Raw genomic sequence first — 23,298 nt, 5'->3', positions numbered from 1 at the left:
TGCTTAATGATCTGCAAATCAGGTTTGGAACACTTTGTTTACCGCAGGGGTTGATAGTACCGATTTTTTAGACCCACTGTATTGTCACACCCATTGTCTGGACCCAGGCCCGCTTGCTTTGCGAGTTCAGTACACTTAATCAAGTGTGAAAGCTGTTTTGGAGCTCAGGAGCAGCCCAGAGAGCCAATCTCTGGTCCTCTTGAAATCGGTGGGCTGGGATTTGCTTCCAGGTCTGCTGCGCTTGCAGAAGCTATGCGGTGTCGCATTTGGGTTACCTGATTAGTGATGCCGACTTCAGAATGACTCGTGACTTCATTGGTCTATTCAACATCTCCGCTCTGGAAGAACGTTTTGACTGGCCATCTTAATTTGACTTAACAAAAAAAAACAAAAACCAGTGAACAACAACAATAATGACAATCCTGCCTGGTCATGTTATTTTTACACAATTATTGGAATGTTTAGCATCTTTTCTCTCATCCTTCTTCCTAAACCGTTAAACTGATCCAGTCAGATAAGGTGAGTCTTTTTTCTACTTTTTTTTTTTTTTTGTTTGGAACAATAACTTTTTTTTGTCACATCACGGCACCCACGGTACATACAGACAAGGGGGGAGGCGAGGGGGGCTTGGGTTCCAGCAAAGAGGGGTTTCTACACTTTGTGCCGGGAAAAAAAACAGCGAGAGATGACGAAAAAGGTTTACGATAAGAAGTTCGTCTCTCCCTCCATCACGTATTGCACTGCGAACGGATCCTTCTGGATGTTCTCTGAAGGTTTTTGAGAAGTAAAAGGGCAAAAAGTGAAGAAAAAGATAGAAATACATGAAACATGGCAGTAGAGGGGCAGTTGTGGTTTTTGGGGTTTTTTTTTTCTTTCCAGCCGTTTTCTGGTTTTAACCATGTTGGAAGTTTGATATAGTGGCGGTCACCCTGTTTGGTCGTCAAACTGTTCCTGGAACAGTTAAGCAGTCGAGATTAATCTCAAGGAAGACAAGCCTGTTTTCCTCTGAACAACATAGGATCTTTTGAAAATCTTGGCAGTGCTCAGCCTCTTTTTGGTGAAAAGAAGAAAAGTAGGGTCTGGGAGCAGGAAGATAAAAGTGGGCAAAGAAACTAAACGGGGATCTCCACAGCCCCTCTGTGGAGCTTATAGAGAAAGAGAGAGAGAAAGAGAGAAAGTGTTGGATGGCTTTTGATACCCGTGTTCAATCTTGTGCATATAAACAGGGGTCTGAAGGTGTGGTTTCTCCTCTTGGGGACCGGACTGGGGGCGGGGCCTTTAAGCCTTGAGGGCGTGCCATTGGGCGACAGTAGTGCGAGGATGGCCAATCATATCCTTCCAGTGTTTTACCTCCGCCGGGCCACTCTTCCATGAGAGATAGATCTAAAGGCGAAAGAGAGAAAGAGAGAGAAGAGGAAGACGAAAATGAGAAAGTAGCGCAAATCAAAAAATTTCATCAATCATTTCTGTGATTGGTGGTGAACGGAGACTGGAGGCGAATGGAGTTACGTTACTGCTGCTGAATGCTGATTGGTCAGCATTACCACTACTGAGTGCTGATTGATTAAAATTACTGCTACCGAGCGCTGAGTGGTTAGCATTACCCATGCTTGACAGCTCTGATGTCAACAACTACAGACCGATATCATTTCTTTCTTTCCTTTCAAAAATTCTTGAACGTGCAGTCTATAATCAACTTTCTCTCTTTCTCACACAGAACCAGCTCCAGGACCCCAACCAGTCTGGCTTCAAACCAGCGCACTCAACAGAAACTGCCGGGCAATAGGTTGGCATTACTGCTACTGAGTGGTCATTATATGGCCAGGATTCGTTTTAAGCATGGCTGCATCGCTAGTTCTCCTCTCCACCGTACCTTGCCTATGACATCATTGCGGCTCAGTCTGTCCTTGTCCATGACTGTGATGACAATGGTGGTTTCCCGGAGGACGTGAGCAGGGACGTCGAAGGGAAAGGACTCGTTAAACACGGGGTTCAGGCACCTCTTCATCACCACAGTCTTCTTCTTCTCCACACGCTTGTCTTTGTGCATCAGCCACACTTTCACATAAGGGTCTGAAAAGCCCAAAAACCGTACAGTGAGTGCAACGAGCCAGCGAAACATACATGGCACCGCAATCGTGTCTGATCAGTAAGACTTACTGATCTTTTTTGCTTCTGTGGTTGAAAAGATTCAGCCCTTAGAAGATACTGAGTTTAATGAATAAAGACTTTATGTGAACTTTTTCTGTCTCATAACTCACTGAAGCAAGCGGGGAGTGTGGAAAGTGCTGATTCAAAACTTTCAATCCATAAATTTGGATTTTATTATTTTGTGGAAATAGCAAAGCATTTTTGCCAAGTATCATTCATTCAATATAGAATGTAAACTGATTCTAAAACTGGGGCAGTCGTGGGCTGGAGGTTAGGGAACCAGCCTCGTGACCGGACGGTCGTCGGTTTGATACTCAGAGCCGACAGCACATGACTGAGGTGTCCTTGAGCAAGACACCTAACCCCCAATTGCTCCCCGGGTGGTGTGTGTGTGTGTGTGTGTGTGTGCGGTGTTTCACTTCACGGATGGGTTAAATGCGGTGGTGAAATTTCCCCGTTGTGGGACTAATAAGGGAATCTTAAACGGAATTCATGACGTAGCTACATCAGTTACTGCCACGTTTAAATAGTAGAGCAAATAATAACTCTACATTATTTTACTAGGGTAAAATATTTTCTTACATGTGAAGTGAACCATTAGAAACATGGCACAATTTCTACATACAGTCATATGCAAAAGTTTGAACAGCCAAGTTTATAAATAGTTGAGCAGTTTTATTATTATTAGTGCTTCTCGGTCAAAAATTGAATTCACACACTAATTTAGAACATTTAAAAGGATCAATAAATCAGACTGCCATGCACCTATACATCTAAAAAAATATCAACGGAGCTTTAACAACAAATTCCAAATAAATGTCATTATCAAATGTAAAAGTCTGGTAAGATAAGATGCCAGGGAGGCTGAGACTTTTCAGAAGTAAAGATGAGGAGGGTTTCATCACTCTGTAAAAGACTTCGCCATCAAACAGTGCAACAATTCAAGAATAACATTTCTCAACATAAAATACCAAAAAACATTGGGATTTCATCATCTATGGTAGACGATATCATTAAAAAATTCAGAGAATATAAAAAAATCTCTGTATTCAAGGGACAAGGTTGAAAGCCAATACTGGCTAGTCAGGATCTTCGGGCCCTCAGACAGAACCACATCAAAAACACACATGATTCTGCAGTGGAACTCACTGCATGGGCCCAGGAACACGTCTGAAAACCTCTGTGTGTGAAAACAGTTTGTTGCTGCATCCACAAATACAAGTTAAAACTCTACCATGCAAAGAAGAAGCCGTAGGAGAAGTGTCCTGTGATCCGATGAATCAAAATGTGAAATTTTTTTTTGGGAATCATGGAAATAGGAGGGAGACCATCTGGCTTGCTAGCAACATACAGTTCAAAAGCCAGTACGGGTAACTGGCACATCTGTAAAGGCACCATTAATGCTGAATGATATAAACAGGTCTTGGAGCAGCATAAGCTGCCATCCATGCAACGTCTTTTTCAGGGAAGGCCTTGATTATTTCAGCTAGACAGTGTCAAACCACATTCTGCATGTATTACGACAGCATGGCTGCATAGTAAAACAGTCCAGGCGCTAAACTGGCCTGCGTGCAGTCCAGACTTGTCACCCATTGCAAACAATAGCCACATCATGAAAAAAAAAATACCACAAATGAGACCCTGAACTGAACTGTGGTGCTGACATTAAATTCAAAATTACCTTTTAATATAAAATATAGGGTTAAAATGATTGGCATCACAGAGAGAGGAATGTTATTAATATGTAGAGGTAGTGTTGTATATAAGTGTAAATGTTTTGTTGATGTTCTAAGTGAAAATAAGTTAACACATTGGGAAAACATAAAATGTAACATTATAAATATAACAATAGAAAATATAATATCATATATACAATATAACCTGCTGTAACTTGTGCACTGTATTGTTTCATATTATTCTTTTCTTCTTTTTATGGTTCTGCTGGATTTTGCTGTGTAACTCATCCCGCAGGTTTCAAGATATCAACACCATTGAAACTCCAGATTGTCCAATCTGATTGTGTGATTCAGGCTTGTATACAGCTTTTTGATCAGATGCACAGTTTTCGTACAATCTTTGTTAAATTCCGAATTTTCCGAAAGAAATAAATGGGGTGAAAAATTGCACAGCCATCTACCGTATTCTGCTCAACTGAAAGACCGCTTTGCATAAACTATCTCAGGGCAGGCCCCAGAGCAAGAATTCAATGTTATTCTAACCCACACTTATCTGTTTGTCATTTTTTCCCACCCTTCATTTATCCCATAGAGTCTCTTTCATTTTTTCCACCATACAAACTCTATTACTTTGTTGCCCTACAGACACCAAACTACATGTACTCAAGGGTAGGACCTCAAACATGGCCATACAAACCCGCACTCCTCAATGTGTCACTTTTTCATCCCTTGTTCCTCCCATAGAGTCCCATTTATTTTTGCCCAAACACCAGCGGTGTTTACCTTTCCACAGCAGACACCACAATTGCAAATATCATTAGTCATGGCAGGTCCTCAAACTCTAATCCACAGCCATACTGACCTGCACTCCTGTATGTGTCGTTTTTTCATCTCTCCTTCCTCCAGTGGTGGACAGTAACTGAGTAAATGTAATTCGTTACTGTACTTAAGTCGTTTTTTCATGCATCTGTACTGAAGTTTCTCCGTTCTGGGCGACTTTTTCCTTTCACTCCACTACATTTCAGAGTCTAATATCCGACTTTTTCCTCCTACATTTTGAGAAATCTGTCGTTCCTTTTGGTTTCTGTGTGTATAAAAACGTCACATGTCAAAACGAAAGAAGCGCAAAGCCAGAGCACCAATCAGGGCCCAGCGGTCACTTTGTTTAGAGCTGGTTTTGACCTGTTGGTCATACCGACCCAGTGCAGCACGCGGTTCAACGTCAGCGCAGCAGCGTAAAACTTTGGGAGAGTCTGTTCAACATAAATGATGAACTAACCTAACTTTGTGTAAATAGAGCTCAATATAGAAATATGTCCACATATGCAGTCGAGACTGACGCGGCTTTTTTCTGAATTTCTACAAACACCATTTCATTTTATAGTAAATGAGTTTGGGCTGGTTTATGTTTATGAACAGACGCCTACAGATCAACATAGTAAAGGAGCTCATCTGTGATCCTGAGTTTAAAGCCAGTTTTTATTCAACTTAAACTTGGAACTAAGTTGTAAATAAATCTGAAACTGAAACTTTGCTTGTGTGTAAAAAGTGATTTCAGAGCCACTCGGTTCTCCCCGATGGAAACTGTTTACCTTCAGTGTTTTGTGCTTCTGATCATTTTAATAGACGTCAGCGTCACTAATTAATGACGTTCTATTAAAAGACTGGTTTACCAAGAGAGACGCTGGAGGACTTTCACCTGAAATGAGTTCATGAAGCCAGTCTGGTTATAAAAATGATAACAGGGCATCAGAGCCAGAATTCCTCTTTTAGTACTTTTACTTTATACTTAAGTACCTTTGAAGGTAAATACTTTAGTACTTTTACTCAAGTTGAGGTCTAAAGGGAGGAACTTCTACTTTTACTGGAGGAATATTTTACCTTGGGGGTCTCGACTTTAACTCAAATACATGATTTGTGTACTTCATCCACCTCTGCCTTCCTCATACAGACTCCCGTTCATTATCAAGAACACACATCTAACACTTGCAAACTCCCTGTGAATGACTAAATAAACACCCCTAACACAATGACAACTGTCTAGCAGAAATTTAGCAACCACATGGGATACCACAGCAACTGCCTAGCAACAACTAAGTACAACCATTTGTAGGTGTTTTTGCAACATAGAAAATTAATAATACATGACATCTGACCAGTCATATGAACAAACTTTGGCATACCATTTTATCTTCACCATTATGAGGCTCTGCAACAAACACATTTAGACATGCGAAATTTAGAGAAGCCCTATTTCATGTTTGGGTTCTTCTGTTTGTATAAATGCACTATGAAGTGTGGTGCTCATGAACATTATCAGAACCTGAGGATCTCAGCTGATGTTCTGGAACACCTGTAATACAGCCGTTCTTACAGCTGTCCCTGTTTCAGCTGCCTGACTGGATCATTGCATCAAAGCTCAGAGGCTTCACACATCTCATGTCTTAGTTAATCAGCTCAGGCTTACGGTACTTTGCTGGTTTTGGGTGAGAAGGTGTACCTGAGGTGCCGCCGATGTCCATGGCTTTGAGATTGCGTGCCTTTATGATGTTCACAGTGATGATGTTAGCCGTGGGATTATAACACAGAGACACCAGCAGGTCACCTCGACTCCCCTGCAAACACACCAGAAGAAACAGGATGAGAGTACAGACTGGCACAAAGACGCTTAAAACGGTGTCGTCAGCTTTGGGGAGGTGACTGGAGGGAGATTTTCAGGCATTTGGAATGAGATTTTCCACTGCAACACAGCTAAAAACACTCTGTTTAGTACCAAAGTTCATAGTCATTAGCATGTAGTCCTGTGATTGTTAAACCAGTCCTCAGCTGGTCCACATTTTTGCTGTAATGCAGCTCTAGACACTATAAACTAAGGCTGGGTGTAAACTCCACGACTTTTAAAATCTGAAAATGGAGAGCATCACAAACTTAATTCTGTTCCAGAAACGTTTCCCCTGTGTTATAACTGGCTTTTCAGAAGTTGACGACAGCCATAAAGGCCAGGAGGAAGACGGGGCCCAAACTCTGCGCAAGGACGAAGCCCCACGCCCACCAGAGAGGGGACGAAGTCAACGGAGACCATGATTGGCACGAAGGCGGGATGCAACTCCTGAACTGCCTCTGCCTCTGGTCTACTCCATGAGGTGTAGTGGAGCCTATGTCGTTGCCTTTCTGGTGGTCATGGGGCTTCGTTCTCGCCCCAGGTTTGGGCCCAGATGATGGCTGCAGGAGCTGGGCATACCATCACAGAAAACATCACTGTCCTCCTCTCACCACCACTCGCGTTGCTTGGTGGTGTTCGGGAATTGTGCGCCCCCACCCACTCACTCACTCACTCACTCACTCACTCACTCACTCACTCACTCACTCACTCACTCACTCACTCACTCACTCACTCACTCACTCACTCACTCACTCACTCACTCACTCACTCACTCTTCTCCTCTCCCTGCTATCCTCGTAGGACTTTGTCCTTCCTCAAATTTTTGGGTCCCGCCCTCGCCATCATTGGGGCTGGGTGCATCTTTATTTGCAGTGCATTTGCAAAATGCAGTTCAGGTGTGGTCATTTCGATTAAAGGGTTTTCTGTGTTTACAGTGTTTCTATAAGTTTGCAAAGTGTTTGTAATGTGCTATGAATAGGGTCTGGTTGGCCACAGTAAAACTTCAGCTAGTTAGACGTGCCATAACGAGTCCTTCATCTGTTTTCGTGTCACAGAAAGTTACATAATGAAATGTTCTGGCTCTGATGAGATGCTAAGGCTAATGCTAACCCTCAACACAAGTTACCGAGCAAAGAATCCTTCACTTCAGTCCTCGCTGCGCTGCGTGAGGCCCATTACAGCGCGCCACAGGTGAATATTAACCTGAGAAGTGTGCGGCTGTTCAGGCTAATGGCTCACTTGCAAGCCTCTTGTTCTGTTGTGTAAGGCTGAGATTGCTGACAGCACGCAGCTTGAATGCCATTACATGAGGCATGAAAAGCACCACACGCTCCCCTCGAGCTAAAGCACAATTAAGTAATTATCCTCAACTCCGTCGGCCGGTCCTGCCGTACTCTCGCTGCTTTTACAGGCCATTTTTCTTTTGCTTATTACAGCCGTTCACTGCTGCTGTCTCTTTGTGCCGGGTTCTGCTGGTTTTGGTGACCTGCTCCCACCTTTACCTGAACACTTCCCACATTTATACCAACCTTTTACAACATTATAACAAAGAAATAATATTCATAACAAAGTATTACTCTCTCTCTCCCTCTCACTCTCCCTCTCTCTCTCTCTCTCTCTCTCTCTCTCTCCCTCTCACTCTCCCTCTCACTCTCCCTCTCTCTCTCTCACTCTCTCTCTCAGTCTCTCCTCTCCCTCTCCTTCTCCCTCTCTCTCTCTCTCTCCTTCTCTCCCTCTCTCTCTCATTCTCTCCTTCTCTCCTTCTCTCCCTCACTCCCCCTCTCTCTCTCTCTCTCTCTCTCTCTCTCTCTCTCTCTCTCTCTCTCTCTCCCCCTCTCTCTTTTTCTCTCTCCCTCTCCTTCACTCTTTCCCTCTCTCTTTCTCTTTCCCTCTCTCTCTCTTTCTCTCCTTCTCTCCCTCACTCCCCCTCTCTTTCTCTCCTTATCTCCCTCTCTCACTCTCTCTCCTTCTCTCCCCCACTCTCTCTCTCTCTCTCTCTCTCTCCCCCTCTCTCTTTTTCTCTCTCTCCCTCTCCTTCACTCTTTCCCTCTCTCTTTCTCTTTCCCTCTCTCTCTCTTTCTCTCCTTCTCTCCCTCTCTCTCTTTTCCTCTCCTTCTCTCCCTCACTCCCCCTCTCTTTCTCTCCTTATCTCCCTCTCTCACTCTCTCTCCTTCTCTCCCCCACTCTCTCTCTCTCTCTCTCTCTCTCTCCCCCTCTCTCTTTTTCTCTCTCTCCCTCTCTCTCTTTCCCTCTCTCTTTCTCTTTCCCTCTCTCCCTCTCTTTCCCTCTCTCTCTCTTTCTCTCTTTCTCTCCCTCTCTATCTCTTTTTCTCTCCTTCTCTCCCTCACTCCCCCTCTCTCTTTTCCTCTCTCTTTTCCTCTCTCTTTCTCTTTCCCTCTCTCTCTCTTTCTCTCCTTCTCTCCCTCTCTCTCTTTTCCTCTCCTTCTCTCCCTCACTCCCCCTCTCTTTCTCTCCTTATCTCCCTCTCTCACTCTCTCTCTCCTTCTCTCCCCCACTCTCTCTCTCTCTCTCTCTCTCTCTCTCCCCCTCTCTCTTTTTCTCTCTCTCCCTCTCTCTCTCTTTCCCTCTCTCTTTCTCTTTCCCTCTCTCTTTCTCTTTCCCTCTCTTTCCCTCTCTCTCTCTCTCTTTCTCTCCCTCTCTATCTCTTTTTCTCTCCTTCTCTCCCTCACTCCCCCTCTCTCTTTTCCTCTCTCTCTCTTTCCCTCTCTCTTTTCCTCTCTCTCTCTTTCTCTTTCTCTCCCTCTCTCTCTCTCTCTCCCTCTCCTTCACTCTCTCTCTTTCTCTCTCTCCCTCTCTCTCTCTCTCCCTCTCTTTCTTTCTCTCCCTCTCTCTCTCTCCCTCTTTCCCTCTCTTTCTTTCTCTCTCTCTTGCTCCCTCTTTCCCTCTCTTTCTTTCTCTCTCTGTCTCTCTTTCTCTCTCTTGCTCTCTCTCTCTCCCTTTCCCTCTCTTTCTTTCTCTCTCTCTCTCTCTCTCTCTCTCTCTCTCTCTCTCTCACACACACACAGCATCACTCACGCTGCCGTCGCTGCACGGCTTAAGTTCCTTCCAGAAGGTCTGCATGTGAGCCAGGTCGATTTTGTTTAACGGGATGGAGACCTCTCCTATCGGGTCATTTCTGCTGAAACGGTCATAATCCAGCACCTGCAGGTACAGTGTCCGCTGCACTACCTTCTCATATGGGAAACCTGAGAGAGAGAGAGAGAGAGAGAGAGAGAGAGAGAGAGAGAGAGAGAGAGAGAGAGGGAGGGAGGGAGATAAGGAGAGAAAGAGAGGGGGAGAGAGGGAGAGAGAGAGAGAGAGAGGGAGGGAGAGAGAGAGAGTGAGAGAGAGAGAGAGAGAGAGAGAGGGAGGGAGGGAGGGAGAGAGAGAGGGAGGGAGGGAGGGAGGGAGGGAGGGAGAGAGAGAGGGAGAGAGAGAGAGAGAGAGAGAGAGAGAGAGAGAGAGAGAGAGAGAGAGAGAGAGAGAGAGAGAGAGATAGGGGGGGGGACACATTATTGAATCAGGCACAACAAATAATGGAAACACCACCGTAAATACCCGCACTGAACATTTGATCAGTGTCAAAATGTATTTTCTCTGTTTTCTGTTTTGCTGTATTTGCCACACGCATTTCAAATCCTCATACAAAACATAATGAAAGACAAGAAGAGCAGCTTTGCAACCCCCCCATCAGCAGTGTGAACAAATAACAGTGCCCTTACACTTAAAGGAACTCCATTAATGAATTATTTATTGGTTTAAATGTAAACAAAATCATTCGGAATGGTTTGGTGTGAAATGTGCATTTCAAGATAAATTTACAGAATAATAATGTTTAGTGTTTATTTTAATATAGCACCTTTTAAATATTAAAATGCAGCTAAAGGTGCTTCACAGTACAAAGTAAAAACAACAGATGTAGAAAAGATAATCCAGAATAAAAACAAAATATAATAAACAAACAATCAATATCAGAAAATTGGTATATTAATAAATAAAATTAAAAAGCACAGGATAAAGGTGTAAATAAAAAGAATAAAAATGCAATTAACAAAAACAGTAAAAGTAAAAGTAATAGTCTAGTAAAAACAAATGAAACAATAAAAGTGAGTTAAATGCTAAAGTAAAGAAATACACTCACCAACCACTTTATTAGGTACAACCAAGTGGCTTTGAGCGTGGCACCATATTCAAAGAAAACAGAAGAGGACCTAGTACAGGGTCTTGTGGTACACCACAGCAAATATCATGCTTATCTGACATATGTTCACAAAATCGTCCACAAATGTGTAGAGAACCAGTTTAACACAGTTCCATTTAGACCAACCAAGGTCTCAAGCGGATTTAGAAGTCTATAGTATCAAATGCAGCAGTTAATACCGAATAAGTACCGAAATGTGACCCGCATCAGCATTTATTCTCAGATCTTTCACTACCTTCACTAAAACGTTTTCAGGGCTGTGATTTGCTCTGAAGCCAGACTCAAATTTTTCATGAATATTGTGTTCATTCATTAAGTTGTAAGAAAGCTGTTTTTAAAAATTATTTTACTGAAAAATGGAAGGTTAGATTGATCTGTAACTGTTAAAAACAGAGGGACCGAAGTTGTGTTTCTTTAATAGTGGTCTTACAACTGTTGTTTTGAGTGTGTCGGGAAAAGTGCCGGTTTCCAAAGAGTGATTTACAGTGTTCAACAAACTTAGACAAAGGGTGTCAAAATTGTTCACCTCTGTGCTATTAGTAACCAGATGTTCTTATATCAACACTGCAAATATCACCAATTTATCTGCTGCACTCTATGTATTCCTATTCAAATCAATATGGCTCTATGACATTTTTGAAACGGACCTCCTTAAAGTTCTCCACATACTCTGTCATCTTAAAAAAAATAGGTAAGAAAAAAAAACTGTAAATAAAAGCTGGTGCTGGCGTTAGCCATGTTGATATGTTCACGCCAAACCACTCTGTATTATTTCATATCTAAACCATTGAACAATTAGGTAATTTTGCAAAATTGGCCCACTTTAATAACTGCTTGTACCACCTTTAGCAGCAACAGCTAGAACCAAACACTTCCTATACCTTGAGATCAGATTCCTTCCACATCGCTGTAGAGGAACTGTGGCCCACTCTTCTTTGCAGAATTGCTTTAATTCAGCCACATTGCAGGGCTTTCGAGTGTGAGCTGTAAGTTTAAGGTCCTGCCACGGCATCTTAGTGGGGTTCACAACCTTGATTTTGTTCAGTGGTGGACTTACTCTCATGCTTCACATTGTTGTCTTTCAGCACCAGCCAAAACGCTCAAGCTTCAGATTATTATCACAAAATTTGTGGTTCTGTTAATTATGGCAAGCCATCCAGGCCCATCAGCGGAGCATCTCCACATCATTCTACTACCACCACCACGCTTCACAACCGGTACATTGTTTTAATTCTGGACTGCTGCATTAGCTCTATGGAAAATGCTGGAGTATGAAAATGGACCACCGCTCAAATAATATCTGGACAATAATGAAGGAGAGGGGATCTGATAAACTGTGCAGAAACAGATGGGCTTCAGTCTGTAACTGCAAACCTAATAAATGCATCTGTATGGGTCAACCTCTGGGGGGCTTTGGGTCATTGACTCCCCCAAAACTAAAGCTGCAGGGGCAATGCCCTCCTAATCCAAGCCTATAAGGGGTCCCTAACATGATGATGAATGGAGTAATTAATGATGATGATGAACGGAGTAATTAATGTAGTGTTTCTGATATTTTCGCCTCACCTTCAAACAAGAAGGTTTCGTTCCAGTGAGGGTTGAGGTTCTTCCGTTTGACCTTGGTCTCCAGTTTGTGCTTCTTGTCTGGTAATAGGTAGATTTTGACGAAAGGATCCGAGGTTCCGGAGAAATCTTTGGCCGGAAGGTCCTGACCTTTGAGTATTTTCACGGTGAGAGTGGAGTCCTGAAAGCTGTAGCCCACGCTGAACTGGACACGTCCAAGCTTCTCACATATCTGGCCTTCATGCTCCTCCTCTTCAGAACCAGGAGATAACTGAGAGAGAGAGAGAGAGAGAGAGAGAGAGCAAGAATCAAGAGCCCATTCATCCATCCATCCATTTTCTAAGCCGCTTCTCCGTCAGGGTTGCGGGGGGATGCTGGAGCCTATCCCAGCAGTCTTTGGGCGGAAGGCAGGATACACCCTGGACAGGTCACCAGTCCATCGCAGGGCAGACAGACAGACACAGACAGTCACTCACACCTAGGGGCAATTCAGCATGTCCAATTGGCCTGACTGCATGTCTTTGGACTGTGGGAGGAAACCGGAGAACCCGGAGGAAACCCACGCAGACACGGGAAGAACATGCAAACTCCACACATAGAGGACCCCAGTCACCCGGCCGGGGAATCGAACCCAGGCCCTCCTTGCTGTGAGGCGACAGCGCTACCCACCACAACACCGTGCCGCCAATCAAGGGCCCATATCACAGAAAAACAAAAAAAACTGTTTCATATAGTCTTTAAACATTATTCAAGTTTTAAAACATCGTTCACTCTCAGCTCCCTACAGCTCACACATGCTTAAATCTTTCTCTTTGCTTTTTCATTAGCTACTAGCTCGATAACATTGTTGTCTGTGTTGCTATGTTGACCAGCAGTCTGTGCACCAACATTCAGGGTAAAAGGGTAAAATTAGCAGTTCTGGAAACAATAAAAATATTATAATGTAATATTAAATGTAAACATATTTACATATGACAGCTGCAGTAATTGGCAAATGACAAGTAACCTGATGTCCATGCTAAAAGACAACAGTACTGATAAACACATGTTCAGGAAATAGAACTACAGATAGACAGCATGCCAAACACTTAATTGCTTACGTTTAGCAGACGGATGTTACTATAAAAGGGGGAACAATTAACACTCACATACAGTAGCAACTGTATGTGTATTATTGATAGAGTGAAAATGGCTTTAACCCACACCAGCAGGATCTCTCACATGAACTCATAACCCTTAAACAGGATGACCAGTAGCTTTGTTAACGATAGATATCATGATGCTCAATGTTACTTAACATTTTTAGCATAAATAATAAATAAAGGAGCATATAGGCTAAACCTACAGAAGGTCTAAGACAGGGGTCAGCAACCCAAACGTTAGGAAGAACCATTTTGTCCTTTCAACAAAAATCAAACCATGTTGCGATCCACAATATTTCCACAATAGGTGAACTTTAACATTTTGACTGTAAACATGTCTCGGTATGCGCTAATATGCTAGTATAAGCTAAGAAATATAAATACGTTGCTGTGCTATAAGTTTTAGCTCAGCTATAGATGCTTTTCTCACATCTCCAGCAGGATACGTTCCCAGAAGTAAAACAGTTTCTTGTAAAATGTCTTTCAATGTTGGACTTTTTATGAGGCTGACGTCTTCCTCTTCGAAGACTCTGATGCCAGAATGTAACTGGCAGCTCCATTTAAGGTGGAACGGCACAATTAAAATGACAAACTGACTTCAGCCTCATGACTTTTCAGTGTTTCTTGTTGTTATTGTCTGTGTTGCTATATTGACCAGCAGTGTGCCAGCGTTCAGGGTTAAAGGGTGTATTAGCAGTTCTACATTAACCCCAGCGTTTAAGATCATTTAGAGTTAAAACTGTGTTGAACAATCAGCAGAGCTTTATTTTACTGTAAAGGAGGATTATTTTATTTTTAACCTAAAACAGGGCAGTAAAAGAGCCACATGTGGCTCCTATGCTGCATGTGGCTGACCCCCGGCGTAAGCTGCTGATGTATTAGGGAAAGCAAGCAAATGAATGGAGATATAACCAATAATGTCCAGTTAAAGCCTATTATCACCTTTACGCCACCTGTCTTCACTCATATTTTTGGGCAGTGCTCTGAGTGCAGTCCAAATGACAGGTCAAATTTACTAAGTTCACCAAAGCCCTGCCTTGATCTGGTCTCTAGCTTCAGGTCTGAAAGAGGCTCAAGGTCTCAGCTCTACAGCCCTATAACCACCATTAGGCATCATCAGAGGCTGTTTGTTTTTTTTTGTTTTTTTAAAAAGAGGCCCTGCCACCCACATAATGACAGGCAGTCCCCCACAGCACTGCGCTCCAGCTCTAATTACTGTTCTCTCACTGAAAGCAGCTCTTTTTGACACCGCTCTGTGTGTGTGAGTGACTGGAGTGGGGGAGAGCGCCACACACACCCCGTATTTACTGCACCGCGTGGTTAAAAGTTAATGCCCTCTCAAAACAATGCTGAACTGCAGAGTGGAGGATGAGGAGAATAGGAAAACAAGGATGGACAAACTGGATAAGGCAGAGAAAACAGCTACACAAAAACAGAGACACACAAGCACCAATGTTTGTTTCTATACCTTGTCAGAATGTGTGGTTGTATATCTGTCCCTTTTTTATTTTACATATAGCTGCTATTGGAACAACTGTGTATATATATATATATATATATATATATATATATATATATATATATGTATGTATGTATATGTCATGATTGGCCTCTCCCGGTCCTGTTTTTTTTTTTGGTTTAGTCCATGTTTTTTCTTTGTTTTGGTTTCCTAGTCTGCCCCCTTGTTTTGTGACTCCGCCCCTGATTGTCACCACCTGTTTCCCACCTGTCCCTCATTATCCCTGTGTTTTATAAGCCCCGTGTTTGCCCTTTGTTTTCGCTGGACGTTTGATGTGCTGTTTGGGGTGTTTGTATGCACTGTTTGCAGTTTGACGTTTTGGCATTGTTTGGATTCCGTGTTTCTGTTCGTCATGTCTAGCTATCTGTTCGTGTTGGCTATTTGAACCTGGACCGTCTTGACCATGACCCTGGATTTGCCCATAATAAAAGTCGCTTATCTCAGCACATGCAATATGTGTTTGTATGTAGATATGTATGTATATAAAGTGAGGAAAATAAGTATTTGAACACCCTGGGACTTTGCAAGTTCTCCCACTTAAGAAATCATGGAGGGGTCTGAAATTTTCATCTTAGGTGCATGTCCACTGTAAGAGACCTAATCTAAAAAAAAAAAAATCTGGAAATCACAATGAATTATTTTTTAATAATTTATTTGTGTGTTACTGCTGCAAATAAGTATTTGAACACCTGTGAAAATCAAAGTTAATATTTGGTACAGTAGCCTTTGTTTGCAATTACAGAGGTCAAACGTTTCCTGTAGTTTTTCACCAGGTTTGCACACTGCAGCAGGGATTTTGGCCCATTCCTCCGCACAGATCTTCTCCAGATCAACCAGGTTTCTGGGCTGTCGCTGAGAAACACGGAGTTTGAGCTCCCTCCAAAGATTTTCTATAGGGTTTAGGTCTGGAGGTCTAGGCCACTCCAGAACCTTGATATGCTTCTTACGGAGCCACTCCTTGGTTATCCTGGCTGTGTGCTTTGGGTCATTGTCATGTTGGAAGACCCAGCCACGACCCATCTTCAATGCTCTAACTGAGGGAAGGAGGTGGTTCCCCAAAATCTCGCAATACATGGCCCCGGTCATCCTCTCCTTAATACAGTGCAGTCCCATGTGTAGAAAAACACCCCCAAAGCATGATGCTTCCACCCCATGCTTCACAGTAGGGATGGTGTTTTTGGGATGGTACTCATCAGTCTTCGTCCTCCAAACACGGCGAGTGGAATTAAGACCAAATAGTTCTATTTTGGTCTCATCTGACCACAGAACTTTCTCCCATGACTCCTCTGGATCATCCAAATGGTCATGGGCAAACTGAAGACGGGCCTGGACGTGTGCTGATTTAAGCAGGGGAACCTTCCGTGCCATGCATGACTTTAAACTATGACGTCTTAGTGTATTACCCACAGTCACCTTGGAAACAGTGGTGCCAGCTCTCTTCAGGTCATTGACCAGCTCCTCCCGTGTAGTTCTGGGCTGATTCCTCACCTTTCTTATGATCATTGATACGGCACGAGGTGAGATCTTGCATGGAGCCCCAGTCCGAGGGAGATTGACAGTCGTGTATACCTTCTTCCATTTTCTAATAATTGCTCCAGCAGTTGATCTTTTTTCACTAAGCTGCTTGGCAATTGCCCCGTAGCCGTTTCCAGCCTTGTGGAGATCTACGATTTCGTCTCTGGTGTCTTTGGACAGCTCTTTGGTCTTAGCCATGTTAGTAGTTGGAGTCTTACTGATTGTGTGGGGTGGACAGGTGTCTTTATGCAGCTAACGACCTCAAACAGGTGCTTCTAATTTAGAATAATAAGTGGAGTGGAGGCGGACTAACAGGTCTTTGAGGGCCAGAATTTTTGCTGATTGACAGGTGTTCAAATACTTATTTGCAGCAGTAACACACAAATAAATGATTAAAAAATCATACATTGTGATTTCCAGATTTTTTCTGTCTCTCATTTTTTCAGTGGACATGCACCTAAGATGAAAATTTCAGACCCCTTCGTGATTTCTAAGTGGGAGAACTTGCAAAGTCACTGTAAGATGTATTAATGTTCCATATTCATTTCATATATATATATATATATATATATATATATATATATATATATATGTGCATGTATTCATATGTAATATGTCTTAAATGCATTTTATACATATGCAATTATCTATATGTAATAATAATATGACCCATGTGTATTATATAGTTTAATTTTTTCTTTTATTTTTCTTGAACACACACACACACACACACACACAAAAACATCCTCTTACCATCAGCATGTCGCTGGTGACGGAGTTGGCTAGGTCGGACACAGAGGAGTTGGCGTCTGTCCGGCGGCTCTCGTCTGGAGTCTGGCCTTTGGGGCTGCTGCTGGGTTTATTCCCAACCACCCTGAATGAAAAACAGAGAGACGTGTGGTCAGCACAGGGCAACACTGTCCACTCACACATTTGTTCAGTATGTTTGTCTGTACTTGTAGACAACAGCTCTGATACAAAATCTCAGAAATAAGAGAGAAAAGGGCCATTTTGTGGAGGGGAGCTCATTTGCAGACACACTGCTGGAGTTTTTACACAGTCAGTGTCACTGCTGGCACAAGAATTAGCCAAACAACCAAAAATATCCTCTGACCTCTGAAACGGACAGACGATGAAGGATTAGAAGACAGCTAAAATGGGCATCTACAGATGAGCTACAGTCTCTAACTGTACACCAGCAAATTAAACTTAACTGAAGGGACTTTTGTTGTTACATTTTTTTGCATTCGTTATTTCAGTTATTTGTCAGTCAAATTACACTTATATTGGTAATATGATAGTAATATTATGCACATAGATACATTCTAATAATAAGAGTAATATTAATAATAAGCTTTATTTATGTAGCCACTTTAATACATCAATATGCAGCTCAAAGTGCTTTACAACAACAAAGGCAAATAAAAGCCAACGTAACAGAAGAAGTAGAAAAAGGTAAAAACACTAAGAAAAATTTAATTGAAATGCAATTTCTAAGAAATAAATACTTATTATAAGTAATATGTAAAAAGGACAAGATAATAATGAAATGGGACAACAAAAATCTGCAGCACAGTAATCAGTAATCCATTCCTGACTGTTCATCAAAGTCTTAATTAAAAGTGGACGTCTAGAGCCAAAAATAAACTTGAGTGAAAGTAAAAGAGTATCAATACTTAAACATCCACAAGCATGTAAATATGTAAATGTAAAATACATTCAGAAGTTCTAATAGAAATACAATGCAAGGGAACTTGACTGAATCTCCCAACTATTGAGAATCACTACTGTAGAATTCTAAATGTAAATGTAAGGTACATTTTTTCCCTGGAAACACAATTAAGTAAAGTACACAAGTAGTATATTTCAATACTACAGGAGTAAAGCGCAGATCTTCCAAAATAATACCTAAGAAAAGTAATGACGTTCCACTACTTAAGTAGTTTATATCTGGTAATACACCTGTTCACTGAACACTTAAAAGAGGGTTCTTCAAGGGTTCTTTAATAAAGAAAATGGTTCTATACAGAACCATGAACACAAAAAATACTTTGCATGATTGAAGGGTTCTCTGCATCGTGAACATAGTTCCTCAGATTGATGGAGAATGTGCTGCATATGGTTCTATATAGCACCTATATAACCTTTACAAAAAAGGGTTCTACATAGCACCAAAAAGGGTTCTTTACCAACCCTTTTTTGGTGCCATTTAGAACCCTTTTCAAAAATTCTGGATTCTGAATGATGCAAATCATGCAAAAGGTTCTATATAGAAGAATTTTCTTCACTGAAGAACCCTTGAAGAACCACCGTTTTTAAGTGTGTACCATATCAGTGCCACTGCTGTGCAGAGAAATGAAATCTGGTCAGTGTCAGTCCTACGGTGGTCCCTTTGAACGAATGTGGTAGGAGGGGGGCTGATAAACTGTGAAGCAGGAGATGAGCTACAGCCTGTAACTGTGAACCCACAAAGTGCATCTGCATGCATAAGTGCCAACGTCTGACGGACTTTGGGTCATCGGCCAACATAAAGCTAAAGCTGGAGGGGGCAATGTGCTCCCGATCCAAGCACCAAGCTTGGGAAAATACAACAGTGAGATGGCATTTAACAGGTAGAAAAAAGGGCTCTTCAGCATGTATGGTTGCTATGGCAACCCTAAAACACAATCACTAACTTTGCATAAATGCAATAGAGTTTCACAAATGAATAAAATCACAACAATATTCCTGCTCAGGTGAAGCAAATAAATAATAAAAAAAAAAAAAAAAAATATATATATATATATATATATATATATATATATTATACATTTAGTTTTTGTTTTATTATTTACCATATATATATATATATATATATATATATATATATATATATATATATATATATAATTTTCCTGCTCAGGTGTCTACGTCCCTCTCTCAAAATTAAATATCTTCCACGGCCATTGCTAAGGAATGTAGAAACAGTTGTATGTAAAAGTAAAAACACCCCCAGTCAAACGACATGTTTTATTAATTTTCTGAGGAAGGAAAATCAACAAAATATGGAACCTGGCCAGGGGCGCACAAACTTTTGCATATCACTGTAGCACACATCCTCTACAGAGAACACACTCAACAGCACAAACTGGTGAACAAACACAACAAAGAGTGCGGTCTGTGCTGAAGTTATGCCATATTTTTATATTAATTAAAATTTCAGGCTTATTACATACTAAGGCTTATTATTCAGCATCTACAGAGACTTCAGTGCAAAGTGGCTGAGCTATTCTTAGGTTATAGAAGTGTGTAATAAAACTTTAAGCCCACTGGCAGGCACTAACCATTTTAAGGGTTTAAATCTGCAGAAAAATGCCATGTTTTACTGTGTTCTCCTTATTAGTGAATTCAAAGTTGACACAGGAGTTCAAATACACACAAAGCTTGTATAATCTCCATAGAAAAGCACTGACTAATAGTCCTAAACTAAAAGCCCAGCACTAGGCTGTGGAGCAGTGGAACTGTGTTCTCTGGAGTGATGGAACTCAAATACCTTTGGGACAAGTTGGAATGATCCACAACTGACCATCCAACATCAGTACCTGACCTCACTAATGCTCGATCAAATCCACACAGCAATGTTCCAGCATCAAGTGTAAAGCCTCCCTAGAGGAGAAGAGGCTGCTACTTCAGCAAAAGGGGACAAACACTGCATAGATAGGTGTCCACAAACGTTTGGCCATGTAGTTTATTTTCACTTAGAAGATGCAGGTTGACCGTAGGCATTCAGATTTTGCATGTGACAGTACAAGGTGTTTCCGATAAACTGGCCACCCAGTGTAAACACCCTGACTGGATGCAGGACGAGTGTGCAGCCCTGATTCCACTTCAACTGCAGTAACATATAGCTGCCAGAGGGGGGTGATGGACGTCTGATTGTTGTGGGTTTCTCCTCAGGGGGAGATCCAGTAAAGAAACATGAACATGGGCTGTTGGCACGGCAACCATCAGCAAGAAGGCACATCTACCTGGGATGGGGTGGGGGGGCTGAGAGGCAGCAGCACGAAGACGAGGGCAGAGGAGTTGCTGTGTGACGGGTGTCACGCGCAAACCCAGGACCAGTGTTCATTCCACTAAAACCATGTCCAATTCTGTCCTGAAAGAAGATTCCATCAGAGTATCCCTGAAAGAGCAATCTCCTCTGGCATAATGATGATGAGGATGACACGCTCCGGGATGCTGCGGTCAGTGTGACCAGCGCAGCTGCTGAAGAAACCTGCAGAAAAGCATCTCTACCTCTTTTTCACATCTTCACCAGAAACCAGAAATGATGCAGATCTAGCTTTGGCTCTACAGGTGTGCAGTGACATGTTATATAACTCTGCCCTGTTTAATATGTTACATAAAAAATGCAAGTGAATACATTGCAACACACACCGATCAGCCATAACATTAAAACCATCTCCTTGTAGCTAATAACTCACTGTCCATTTCATCAGCTCCACTGACCATATAGGAGCACTTTGTAGTTCTATAGCTACAGACTGTAGTCCATCTGTTTCTCGGATACTTTGTTACCCTGTTCTTCGGTGGTCAGGACCCCCATGGATCCTCACAATGCAGGTACTATTTGGGTGGTGGGTCATTCTCAGCACTACAGTGATACTGACGTGGTGGTGATGGCGTGTTGCGCTGGTGCGAGTGGATCAGACACAGCAGTTTCTAATATTCTAAAACTGAAATAATTCCTAAATATAATCTACACTTTGCTGTTCGTTTCTCACAATAGACGTTAGCACACATAAAAGTGGAATGCATCAACAAATTCACATATAACATACTTAAATATATTCATTTTAAATATATTAAATATATTTTACATAGATTTTTATTGGAATATTCTCAAACACAATCTACAGTTTGAGCTTTAAAGCTACACTTTTAGCAAAATGTTAACTTGCCAGTAATCTTCTAAGCCACTTATCCTTCTAAGTCACAGGGGGAGCTGGAGCCTATCTTTGCAGTTATGGGTGGAAGGCAGGATATAGCCCTGGACAGGCCACCAGTCTATCGCAGGCCGGGGAATCGAACATGCAAACTCCACACAGAAAGGACTCTGGTTGCCCGGCCGGGGAATCGAACATGCAAACTCCACACAAAAAGGACCCTGGTTGCCTGGCCGGGGAATCAAACCAAGGCCCTTCTTGCTGTGAGGTGACAGTGCTGCCCCCTGCGCCACCGTTACCACAGTTACCAATAATGCATGGCTAATATCTAATATCTGAAAATAGAACATATTACAAATAAATTCTGAAATTGAAAGTGTCTTGTAGTTTATACATTCAATATAATACATTTTGTATAATTCTCAATTATAATCCACCCTGATGTTAATTTCTCAATAAAGGATGGAAGCTTGAACCCAGCAATCAACATGAACATTATGCAAATGAGATCATGTTAATTAGTGGCTGCTCATTTTCTTTCACCGTTAGCTGTGTCAGCACCTTTCGGCCCAAATCTTCCTTTAAAAGTGCAGTCATTTTAGCACTGCTGAGCTCTGTAGCGCTGCACCGCTGTGAAGCGCACGCAGTATTCCTGTTTGACTGAGATATGCATATTTAAATGTGCGCCTGGAGTCACTGGGTAATGCGTGCGCTTCTACAGTATCAATTATGAAATATCCAGTCTTTTCTCCAATGAGAAGCTTTACATAAGCAAGAAGGAGCAACAGGAACGAGGATGGATGAGCCTGTCTCTGCTGCACTACTGACTCCTGCTCTTCTCCGTCTAAAAGACAACATTTAACATTTCAATAATGTTTATGCCGCCAAATCTGCCTCACAAATTCATTTCTGCGTGGATGTAAAAGGCGGCGTATGAATAAAACAAATATCTTCGTGTTGTTCTTTTTGGAGGTCAGCAAGTGTCTGCTGTAACTTTCTCACAGGGTGGACGTGTGATTATGCAATCATGCCATTTTCAAAAGCCAAAGCTACCTTTGGAGATGGTAGGAGCCTTAAGTGACCTGAGGTGGAACAGCTGCTAAGGCCAAGGCAGCACTGGACCAAAACGTCCAGAGGAGGCTGTTACAGCCTGCTCCAAGTTAGATAATCAGCCTCAAATAATGCCATTGCACATTTTCCTCAACAGCACAGAAGAACATTTTATTATAGACACACTATTGAAATAAATGTCCTTTTCTTTAAACCCAACACACTTCATTTAAACTTAACTGAATGTTCACACCATTCAATGCAATGTATAATGGAAACAAATCTGCTAAGAAGCATATTTCAAACTTACGTATATTATTAGAAAGTGGGAAAACGTGATTCATTACTTCGATTTTTTAGGAATTCAGGTATTCGAGAATCTTCCTCACGTTACCAAGTTAAAGCTGAATTAGCATCAAAACTTGGCAGCCCTATATATGTCACCACATTAACATTACGTACACTATGTGGCCAAAAGTATGTGGACGTTTCATTTAATTATTTGAGTTCAGGTGTCCGAGCACATCAAATCTGCAGCAGACAAACATGGGCAGTGCTGAAGCTCACTGACTTTAAACATAGCGCTGTAATATGATGACCCCTATGAACCAACAGCAGCTCAGCTACGAATCACTTTTCCATACAAACCCATCGAGCAGAGCCTATCCTCTGTTCCAACTGCCTCTGGAAAGATGATCAGCTCAAGAACTGTGCGTTGGGAGCTTCATGAAATGGGTTTCCATGGTGGACACAAGCTGGACACAAGCTGCACACAAGCCTAAGATCACTAAGCGCAATGCCAAGCATCAGCTGGAGTGGTATAAAACATGGCAAGGCTGGACTCTTGAGGAGTGGAAACATGTTGTCTAGAATGATGCTTGGTGTGGAGGAACT

The 23,298-nt window shown here is 42.1% G+C and overlaps 1 protein-coding gene across 2 annotated transcripts in view; it reads right to left on the bottom strand.

The window, feature by feature from the left end:
* Positions 1 to 489: 489 nt before the first annotated feature.
* syt7b (synaptotagmin VIIb) overlaps positions 490 to 23,298 on the bottom strand; it is a 244,396-nt gene continuing 221,587 nt past the window's right edge. For both annotated transcript variants that reach the window (XM_037545312.1, XM_037545313.1), the window contains 6 exons: positions 17,183 to 17,303; positions 12,257 to 12,524; positions 9,526 to 9,695; positions 6,328 to 6,442; positions 1,874 to 2,073; positions 490 to 1,383 (listed from right to left, as the gene is read on the bottom strand). In XM_037545312.1, coding sequence (XP_037401209.1) covers positions 1,279 to 1,383; positions 1,874 to 2,073; positions 6,328 to 6,442; positions 9,526 to 9,695; positions 12,257 to 12,524; positions 17,183 to 17,303 — 979 coding nt within the window. In that variant the 3' untranslated portion in view covers positions 490 to 1,278. The remainder of the gene's footprint in view (positions 1,384 to 1,873; positions 2,074 to 6,327; positions 6,443 to 9,525; positions 9,696 to 12,256; positions 12,525 to 17,182; positions 17,304 to 23,298) is intronic.

This window comes from Pygocentrus nattereri, chromosome 15 (assembly GCF_015220715.1).
Source record: "Pygocentrus nattereri isolate fPygNat1 chromosome 15, fPygNat1.pri, whole genome shotgun sequence".
Classification (NCBI taxonomy): Eukaryota; Metazoa; Chordata; class Actinopteri; order Characiformes; family Serrasalmidae; genus Pygocentrus; species Pygocentrus nattereri.
Note: the sequence above shows the minus strand (reverse complement) of the source record. Positions and strands in the feature narration are given on the sequence as shown.